The sequence below is a fragment of the Garra rufa genome, chromosome 7, assembly GCF_049309525.1.
Source record: "Garra rufa chromosome 7, GarRuf1.0, whole genome shotgun sequence".
In the NCBI taxonomy this organism is placed as follows: Eukaryota; Metazoa; Chordata; class Actinopteri; order Cypriniformes; family Cyprinidae; genus Garra; species Garra rufa.
This window is the reverse complement of record NC_133367.1, coordinates 1,664,523-1,675,604: the sequence shown is the minus strand read 5'-3', so window position 1 is coordinate 1,675,604 and position 11,082 is coordinate 1,664,523. Positions and strand designations below refer to the sequence as shown.

The 11,082-nt window shown below is 38.2% G+C and overlaps 1 protein-coding gene across 1 annotated transcript; it reads left to right on the top strand.

Annotated features, from left to right (window-relative positions):
• Positions 1-919: 919 nt before the first annotated feature.
• On the top strand, positions 920-7,864 carry LOC141338713 (deoxyribonuclease gamma-like). Its single transcript, XM_073844324.1, has 9 exons — positions 920-997; positions 1,502-1,591; positions 1,682-1,776; positions 1,872-1,958; positions 2,589-2,701; positions 3,007-3,119; positions 3,357-3,514; positions 7,350-7,446; positions 7,560-7,864. The coding sequence occupies exons 2-9, from the start codon at positions 1,511-1,513 to the stop codon at positions 7,665-7,667; spliced, it is 852 nt and encodes a 283-aa protein (XP_073700425.1). The 5' UTR covers positions 920-997; positions 1,502-1,510; the 3' UTR covers positions 7,668-7,864.
• The last annotated feature ends 3,218 nt before the right edge of the window (positions 7,865-11,082 follow it).

The window sequence follows — 11,082 nt, the reverse complement described above, 5'->3', positions numbered from 1 at the left end:
TGAGATATAAACTGGCATTTCTGAGAAACAAAGTCAGAATTGCATGACATAAATTCACAATTGCGAGTTATAAAGTGAGAATTGAAAGAAAAACACAGTTCGGAGAAATAAAGTCAGTATTGCATGACATACACACAATTGTGATTTTTTTTCAGAATTGTGAGTTTATATCTAACAATTCTGACTTTACAACTCGCAATTGCGAGTTTATATCTCAATTCTGAGAAAAAAGTCAGAATTGTGAGTTTATATCACGCAGTTCTGACTTTATTTCTCAGAATTGTGACTTTGTTTGTCAGAATTGTGTTTGCACACAATTCTGATTTTACAACTCGCAATTACGAGTTTATATCTCACAATTCTGAGAAAAAAAGTCAGAATTGCGGGATATAAGGTCAAAAGATTTTAAAAACACAATTGCAAGATACAAAAAAACTGCAGTTCTGACTTTTTCCCTCTGAAGAGTTATAAAGTCCAATTGTGAGGGAAAAAAAGACGATCTCAGAATTCCTTTTTATTTCCTTTTTAGTAATCGAGGGTTAGATGATGAATATAACCGATTGTCTGGAAAAGGCGGGAAACCCGTTTGTTCAGGTTTAGCTGTAGATAAAAAATAAAAAAAAAAGCTCCTTTAGGTTTGTGTTTGAACTGCACTATTAATCTGATGGGTAAGGTTTCAAAAAGGAAAATTCATTCAAACAGGCTCTTGTTTTTGACAGTCAGCTCAGTTGATCTTTAAACTCACGGCTATGCGGTTACCCCCGTGTCAAGCCTGCTATAAATTAATACAGAAATGACTCTGTTATCAATCAGCAAGGTCCTCCCAGCAAGTTGTCCTTTTTACGAGACATCTGTGCGACAGAAACCCTAGCTGATAAAAAAGCAGGAAGTAGGCACGGCCTGTTTTCAAATGAGCAGCCATTCATTGCTCGCTGGCTGCCTAACGGACAACACAGGAAAACAAATTGAGACTTCACTGTAAACGAAAGCAGCTTCGGTAAGAGCTGATTTATATGTGTGTTTGCTTCTAAAACAATACCTTTAAATGCATAAAACATTTAATTGCATTTAATAAAAGATATGTCATTTTTTTTTTTTTAAATTCAAGTTTGAAGATGATTCTTGAATGTGTTAATATTGTGTTTTCCCACTGTGTACGGGTGCATTGAAGCCTCTTAGATGAAATTATGCAATCAAAAGAAGTTGTTTTGAGTACATTTCGATTTCGAAACTCTTGAAATGACAGTCACTGTGGTTTTCCACTCTGTCTCTGACGGCTCCGCTGTGGTCTTGCATAGTCTGACATGTCAGCTCTTTTTTAAACTCTATATAAGAGTTTCCTGTGTAAAAACAATACATCCTGTTTAACATCCTTTTGAGATTTATAACAGGAAAATGGTATAGAAATTCCTCACGATGGACCAAACAGACCTGAAAACATCCGGTGTTTCTTGTCGCGAAGCTCATTTACCCTTTGTCTTGTTTTTCTGGTCTTCTGAAGGTCGGCATCATGAAGATCGCATCTTTTAACATCAGACGTATGGGCCCGAGCAAGCTGTCAGATAAAAAAGTTGTTAAACAGCTCATTAAGGTGAATTTATAATCTTATTGTCTAAGAAAATCACATAGTAATAGCTTAGAAGTAGTTTTTTAACATGGACACGACACTCTTTCCTTGCAGATCTTCTCCAGATACAGTATAATCGTTATTCTGGAGGTGGTGGACAAAAAAGGCAAAGCCATCGACAAATTTCTGCAGGAGCTCAACAAGACCGGGTCCGTATGAACCCTCAGAGATTCTCTTCACCATTTGTAGGCCGAAAACCTAACCCAAGCGCAACTTACCGTATAACTCACTTTATCTCCTACAGAACTAATAAGAAACATCCCTTCAAAATGGTGGGAAGCGCCAGGCTGGGCCGGAGTCTTTATAAGGAGCAGTTTGTCTGTTTCTACAGGTACAGCATTTGGTAGAGTATCGGCAATTGTTCAGCTGAAAAATTTTGTAGCATTTGCCTTAAAGAGAAAATCACTTCCAGAACAATAATGTACATATAATGTACTCACCCCCTTGCCATCCAAGATGTTCATGTCTTTCTTTCTTCAGTCATAATTAAGTTATGTTTTTGAGGAAAACATTTCATTTTTCTCCATATGGTGGACTTCTATGGTGGCCCGAGTTTGAACTTTCCAAAACGCGCCTTCAAACGATCCCAAATGCGATTCTAAACAATCCCAGCAGAAGTACCGACCCAATGTTTGCAAAGTGAACATGCAAAGAAAATCAAACACCCTTAACAAAAAAGGTAAAACAGGGAGTTTTTCGACATACCAACTGTCTTGACCCTCTTGATAAGACCCTTCATCCTTGGCTGGGATCGTTTGAAGCTGCATTTAAACTGAATTTTGGAAGTTCAAATTTGGGGCACCATAGAACACCACTATATGGAGAGAAATCATGTTTTCCTCACAAAACGTAATTTCTTTACGACTGAAGAAAGAAAGACATGAACATCTTGGATGACAAGGGGATGAGTACATTATCTGAACATTTTTGTTCAATTAACTTTTTTGCTCATTTCTAATAGAGAAGATGAGGCCAAACTGGTCGACACATACCAATATGAAGACAATCAAGTGGGTGACGAGGACGCTTTCTCTCGAGAGCCTTTCATTCTGCGTTTCAACTGTAAAAACACAGGTAAACGGTCTCTGTTAAATCTTAGACAAGTACATTTCAATTTATGCTTTAGACTAGAAAAGACTTAAGGGAGAAGTCTGAGATCATTTACTCACCCTCATGTAGTCCTGTGTGACTTTCCTTTGTAAAACGGGAAGGTTTAAACTTCATCAGAAGATGTAAAACCATCATAAAAGTGGTCCATACAACTAATTTTAAAAACTGACCAGAATAGAAGGTGGTATTCACCTGTTTATTGCAATTGCATGTACCTCGAGGTTGAACACATGAGCTCAATCATCGTCATTTTTGTCTGTCTCTTTTAGTGATGAAAGATTTGGTGCTGATTCCCGTTCACACAAAGCCTAAAGACTCACAGAAGGAACTGGATGAACTATACGACGTCTTTATGCACGTCAAAGATAAATGGAAGACGGATGTAAGTTAAACCCTATGCAACCATAGCACATTCCAGAGGAAATGTACAGTTCAAGCTGTTTAGGATAAAGCGTCCACCAAGTACGCGTTTATGTACAGATTTTGAGGATGTGAGCTTATTGTTTATCTAATGAGGAGATCTTTATCTAATGTTCTCACCCAACTAAAATACACAAGTGTGCTCTGGTTTGGATAAAAACTGATTGGAATTTAAGAAAAAGCTCACGCTGTCTTACAGAACGTCATGATCCTTGGCGACTTCAACGCGGATGGTGCCTACGTCAGCAAGAAGAAGATGAAGGCCATCAGGATTCGCACCGATACCAATTTCCACTGGCTGATTGGGGACGACGTGGACACCACAGTCATCCAGTCCAACGACCACACCTACGACAGGTGAGGCCAAGAAATATAAATGCACTCACCTTACATCTGCTGCCCGATCCGAAAACAGCAAATAGAGTTCCATTTCATTTCTGATGTAGTTCACACTCCCGCGGCAACAGTACAAATGGATTTGGATGTTTTATGGTAGACAACCTCGAACTGTTGAGTCACGGCGCGATGTGACAAAACTCACAATCAGTGTAGACATGGTGTAGATGCCATGCTTAAAGTGCGAGGCTGTGAAATATGGATTTACAGGGCCAGATTTACTAACAGCTTTCACCAGCAGAAATCAACTTTAGCTTTAAAACCAAAAACTGTCCCTGTACAACTGTGCTGTTGATTATTAGATGCACCTGATTATCATCGACATGCCTGCTTTTAATAGATTGTGTTGGTCATCATCTAAAGCTAATTTGCCTAGTTTAGTCAATCTGGACCCTTTCTGCCTTTAATTTGATTGGACAGTGTATAGAAGACAGAAAGCGAAGTGGGAGAGAGAGGGGGATGGAATCGGGAAAGTTCTATGAGCTGGGACTCAAACTCGGGTTGCCCATTAATTAACTCCCCAGAAAATTTAAAGGTCCCATATTGTCAAAATCGAAATTTCCTGGCTTTTTTCATGATTACTGAGGTCTAGGGGCTATGTAACTACCATATGAGTTTCAAAACAGTCAATCCACAGTAAACTGCACACAGCCTGCTTAAAGTAGCTGTACATTTTCACGAGCCGCTGTGACTTCCGTAACGATGTGACGTCCGATCTACTCAGTCACCGCCCCGAGCGCCAACCACCGTCCCACCCTCCTTTTGTCAAACCCAGACAACAACGCATCCATTCCATTGCTAAGCAACAACAACACGAAAACAAGTGGAGAAAACCCTGTTCAGTCGATAGATGTCGAAACTACATCATTACACAGGCTCCCGAACAACGTGAATATAAGAGACCAGTGGCACGTCAACTTCAGCCTCTTTCACACAGCGATTCTGGTAAATACACGGATAATGTGTCCCACGATTTGTTCCGGAATTGTTTAATTTGGTTCATTCACAGTTGTTTTCCGGAATCTGTGTGTGCTTTAGACACAACCCATAAAGACATGTGACGTTTGGATGTGAGATGTAATGCGACGCGTACGTTTCACTAAACTGAAACTAAGCTGAACAAACTGTGCTTCAGCGCTGATAGTGCGGAGCTGGCTCTGCCTGGTCGCCGCTTCATTCCACTTTGCACGTATTTTTTTGTCGTGAAGAGTCGCTTGATAACGTGCATCATCACTACAACACTGCCTTTATGGTTCTGGCTTTTGTTCACACAGCGCTCTTTCCCATAATTTTCCAGAATCAGCGTGCATTGTGAAAGGGGCTTTACTGAAGCAAAAGTTATGTAGCTTACTGCATTCGGTGTTTGAAAAAGAAAAAACATTAATGATCATTCTGAAAATATCCTGTTGAGTAACAGCAGGCTAGGCTCTCTCTATTGCTCTGAGCTCGCTTACAGCATACATGACCGTAGTCACCTGTGGTTGGCCTGGCTGTGCGTCACTCAGAAAACAACAGGCCAATCAGAAGAGAGGCTCATGAATATTAATTAGATGGGCCAAAATCGACCTGTTTTTGACAGAGCTCCTAAAAAAGGAGCTGTAAAAATATATTGAGATGGATTTTGGCACTTATACCGCAAATATATATTCTTAAGGACATCAACAACTAAAATAAACCTCCAGAAATGTGTACAATATGGGACCTTTAATTTTGCGCCTGTGTAGTTAGTACATTAGATGCGTCTGGTTATCATTGACACTGCTCGATTACATTGACAAGAAGCGAAGTGGGAGAAAGAAAGGGGCAGCGGGATCGGGAAAAGTCCACAAGCCAGGACTCAAACTTGGGACGGAAAGTGCTATGGCGCTATATGTAAACAACTGCCCACGAGTTCATAGTAGACAGCCTTGAATGGAGCAACATGACAAAACTAGTGCAGACACCGCATAGATGTCATGCAAGTCTGCGAAGGATAGATTTACCTACATCTTGCACCAGCAAAACCCACTTTGGAATTAAAAAGTACTGTCAGGATTTACCGAAGACCCAATCTCAAGGCAGTACATTCATATTTTACAAGGGGGCTAATGTACAAATTCGTACGACCCCAAGTGTATGATTTTTGCTAAATTGCACATATTTTATGAGTCCCCAATTCATATGAAATTGCAAAAATGACCCAACCCCTAACCCCACCCCTATACTTACCCGTCACTGGGGTCTAGACAAATCGTATAAAATCGTACAAGTGAGGTTGTTCGATTTAGCCATATATGTTGGTTTTACATATTGGTTAGCACTGGACAGGCAATGAAATGTTATCGATGCAAACATGCGGACAGTTATTTTTGAGGCTGACCTTGTTTCCCTTTCAGAGAATATTTAAATGAATCATTCAAGGTTATTTTTTGGAGGTTAAATAATGGGGCACATTATTTAACCTCCAAAAAAGCATGTCTAAATCTGTTTTTAAATCTGCCTGTTGTTATTAGCTTAGATGTGCCTGATTGTCATCGACATTGCTTGATTACACTAACAGGAAGCAAAGATGGAGAGAGGCTATCAGCGCTGACTCCCATTTTATTTCTGACATAGCTCACACTCCTGCGATACTTCTGGAAACACTACAAAATGGATTTGGATGTTTCACTTTGGCATGTTCATGGTAGACAGCCTCAAACTGTTGGAGATGATGCGATGTGACAAAACTCATACCCAGTGTAGACACGGCGTAGACACCATATTGAAAATGCAAACCTGTGAAATCTGGATTTACAGGGTCAGATTTACTAACGGCTTACTAACACCAATGCAAACCCACTTTGGTTTAAAATTTTTTTTTTTTTTTAGGATTTACTGAAGACATGCCAACCTGATCTCAAGGCAATTCGTACATATTTTACAAGGTGTGTAATTCACACAATTGCATCTGACCTCACTCGTACAAATTTGTATGATTTTTGCCCAATCATACGTAGTTTACAAGTTCCCCAATTTGTATGAATTTGTACAAATGACCTATGCCCCTAAACCTCCCCGTCACTGTGGTCTAGACAAAATGTACAAAATCGTACGAGTGAGGTTATATGAAGTAGCCACCTCGTAAAAAATATGTACGAATGAGATAGAATTGGAAATTGGAGTTTGGTCTTAGTTTGTTTAGTGGTATTTGCACCATTACTAAACATCCAAAAAAGCATGTCTTAATCCATTTTGTATCAGTGTTGTTAGTAGATTTGATGCGGCAGATTATCCTTGACTCTGCTAATTTGTGCTGCTTTGGTAGATTGCGGTCATCATCTCACGCTAATTAAAGCAGTAAATCTGTCTCTACAGTCCGTACAATGGCATGCATTGACCCCCCCCCCCCCCCAACTTTCAAAAAAGTTGAATATGTCATTACTTCGAATAAAGCTCTATTGTCTTTTGTGTCAGAAGTATGCTGGGAACAGAACAGGCATCAGTTTTCTGTAGGTCCGGTGTAAAAAAAAAAATCACTTATAATATTAAGATGTCTGGGCTTCTGTCAAACAGCATCGAGCCACTCAATCTGCTATGTTAGAGTTAGAGTTTTTAACCAAAAATTGAAAACGTTTGGCCGTACATTTAGACGACAGTGGTTTTCAAAGTGCATGTTTTTGAAAATTCTGCCTCCATGTAAACTACAAAAACACAACTTTGTAAAAAAATGTTATGCGCGCAGATGCGTAATGCTTCTTTACAAAGCAACATCGCCAACTACTGGCCTGGCATTGAATGCTGCGTTCTTTCGTTGATGGACAATATTTTGTTCTAGGATCGTGGTGTATAAGGGTGACATGTTAAAAGCTGTAGTGCCGAAATCTGCAAAACCTTTCAACTTCCAGACGGCTTACAAACTTTCAGAGGAAGAGGTGAGTATATTAATTACACATGGCTATTTATATATATATATATATATATATATATATATATATATATATATATATTAAGAAAATAATATATTAATGTGATTTATCTACGGCAGGCTCTTGACATCAGTGATCATTATCCAGTGGAGGTCAGTCTGAAGTCTGCGGCAAAGACCAGCGGCACAACCAAAACCAAAGCCAAAACCCAAAAACGCAAAGCATGATGGGATGCCAATGCACACTCTATGGGATTTTAACTTAATTCTACTGAAGGAGATATAATATTAAGAAATAATTTAAAAGCAGCTATTTTTTCATGCTAATTTAATGACATTTCAATATACATAACAATATAATTCACATGCTTATAAATGTTTGAAACGACTGTGAAATCTGCAAATAAACTTTTCATTTTTACTTATTTAATGGCAGTTTTTTTTCAACAAGCTTTTAATTTCATGCCTTAAGTGTTAATAAACGTGTTAGTTTGCAAAGCTCGATACAACCATTACACGGTAGCAAGTTAATTTTTAAAATACTGTTTTAACAAAGGAACTACTGCACTTTACAAACAATGAATTGGCAGGCAAACAAGCGATAAATGCTAAACCACTGCTATTGTGTAATAATCATGCTTTAAGCGCCATTAGCAAACTCTTATTTAGCTTTTTTAGCAGTTAACATCGACATCAGCTTCTGCATTCTCAAATAAAGATCGATTACAGCAATCCACTTACCTTCAAAGAAATCAAGCAACCTTCATCAGCAAGAAAGCATTCGCAAATTAGATTAAATGTGCAAGAAGTCTTTAAGATGAACTAGAACATTTAGGTAACAGTGAATGTTTGTACCACGATTTTGTTGACTGTTCTACAAGTGGTCATAAAGTAGTCTGTAGATGTGTGACGTCCTCCAATAGTCCATCTCAGCAGTTACATGTGGATCAGGAAAGGTAAAAATGGATAATTTCCTTCCCGGATCATTCTGCATAATTGTCCATGGGACTGATTTTGAAAAAAGCCATTTGAAAAACTGCAGAGGACTGTGTGTTGGAGAACAACTGCGAGCCAGGTGTTTGAACACGTTTGAAGATCATCTGAATCATGAAAATGTGAGGAAAGATGAACACAGAAGAGAAAACAAACATTAATTTGTGTCTCTCCTGGTTGTTAATAAATATCAGCAAAAGTGTTTAGAAACTCACCACCTAAACTCGTCCATTGATGAACATCTCTTCTGATTTGGAGTCTGGAATCTTCTCATCTTTATCAATGCTGTTTACGAACTCTTCTAAAAGTCACTAACTTTCCCTACGCTTCCTTCATTTAGCAAAGAATAAACAGCGAAGGAGAAACTTAAGCAGGCGTGCACTCTATTTACAGTAGATGCTATATTATATTGTTGCGAGAACGAAAAGTGCAATTAGGAGATTAAAGAAGTAATGTTGCACAAATATAGCAGAAATATTTTAAGCGAAATATCAATTACAAGAATAAAAAAAAAAAAAAATCGAAAAGCAGGTACATATACGAGAACAATAATTAGTTTTCTATCTCCAATGTCATTTGACGGACTTGGTTTGTTAGCGATTTCATTAGTGATTGATTCTAACTACTCACAAATGTAGTATGTTTTTCTGTTTTGTGCATTTTAATAAATATTTGCATGTTTTCAGTTAATACACTGATTTAAAGGTATAGTTTGCCCAAAAATGAAATGATTTATTCACCTTCAAGACCTACCTAGATGTACAGTTGAAGTCAAAAGTTTACGTACACCTTGCAGCATCTGCAAAATGTTAAGTATTTGACCAGAATAAGAGGGATCATACAAAATGCATGTTATTTTTTTATTTAGTATTGACCTGAATAAGATATTTCACATAAAAGACATATAGTCCACAACAGAAATTAGTTGAATTTATAAAAATGACCCCGTTCAAAAGTTTACATATACTTGGATAGTTGTTCAAGAGTCCCTTGTTTGTCCTGAAAAGTTAAACTGCCCACTGTCCTTCAGAAAAATCCTTCAGGTCTTACAAATTCTTGTATTTTCTTTTGTGGACTATATGTAAATGTCTTTTATGCGAAATGTCTCATTCAGGTCGGTACTAAATAAAAAAAAAATAACATGCATTTTGTATGATCTTATTTTGGTCAAATAATTCACATTTTGCAGATTCTACGAGGTGTATGCAAACTTTTGACTTCAACTGTATATGACTTTCTTCTTTCAGATGAATACAGTTTGAGAAAAATGTCTGGGCTCTTTCAAGCTTTATAATGGCAGTGAATGGGTGGTAATATTCAACAGACGTCCAATAAACTGCATCCGTCCATCTTAAAAAGTACTCCATATAAGTCCAGTGGGTTAATAAAGGCCTCCTGAAGCAAATCGATGCATTTTTGCAAGTAAAACGTCCATTTATAAAACTTCATAAACCATAATCTCTAGCTTCTGTTCCGTTCCAGCGGATGAAGTAGGATGTATGCATAGCATACAGTTAGTGGAAGCTAGAGATTATGGTTTGTAAGAAAACTATCCATATTTCAAACTTTACAAACCATAATCTCTAGCTTCCGCTAACTGTTGTACACAAATTACATCATGTGGAGTACTTTTTATGATGGATGGATGCACTTTATCGGACTTCAAAATCGCAACAGCCATTCACTGCCATTATAAAGCTTGGAAGAGCCAGAACATTTTTTATTATACTTTTTTTGACTTTTTGAATTTTAGCTAGTGTGTGGTGCGTATGTTTTAGCATAAAGCACATCTATAAAGTTAGAAATCAAAGTCCACTCCGAAGGGAGATATTTAGTTTTTTTTTTTTTTTTTAAGATTTGACGTCTTTTTAAGATCTACAACAAACGTCTCCTTTGGACTACAGCGTTTGTTTTCCAGAGGCTATGACGTCACAACGCGGTCCATTAGAATATCATTCAAATAAATCCCGCTTACAAAAATTTGAATCGTTGATAGGTTAGGAGGGGCGAGGTGGGGGATTAGACTAAATTTAGCGATGTAGCATGGACAGCCACTTTTGGAATGCTTCAGCGAGCCATAGGGCTAAAGTGTCTAAATGACTAAAGCGTCTGCAAACTGCTCTGGTAGCCGTGTTGGGAGCCGCGCCGTTGACGTGTGCGGTATAAAGGGTCAAAACAATTGCGGAGCCGCGTAAAGTCAGTTAAGACCTCCTTTAGCGATCCGATGTGTATTTGTAAGAAATCTAGCTTTAATCTTTAATCTAGCTTGCGCAGTTGTACACGGAACTTGCTGCTTTAGGAAGGGGCGTGGCAGGACTGAAACGCTGTCTAAGCTGTTCGCCAATTGCAACGCAGTGGGACTGCTAACCAATCACAACAGATTTCATTTTAATGCAGGTGGACCTTCATCAAACCTGGAACTAATCGAGCCATTGGAGAAAGCTATTGTAATAATGTAAATTATGTGAGAAATAATGCGTTTTTCGAACCACCAAGCATGAGAGCATGTTCTAGTGCACCCCCAAAACAAAATACTTTGTAAAAGAGCATAATAGGGCCCCTTTAATGTAACTGATTGTATTCCTCTGAAAGAAGAAGGTCATATACACCTAGAATGACTTGAGGGTGACTGATCTTTACTTTTGGGTAT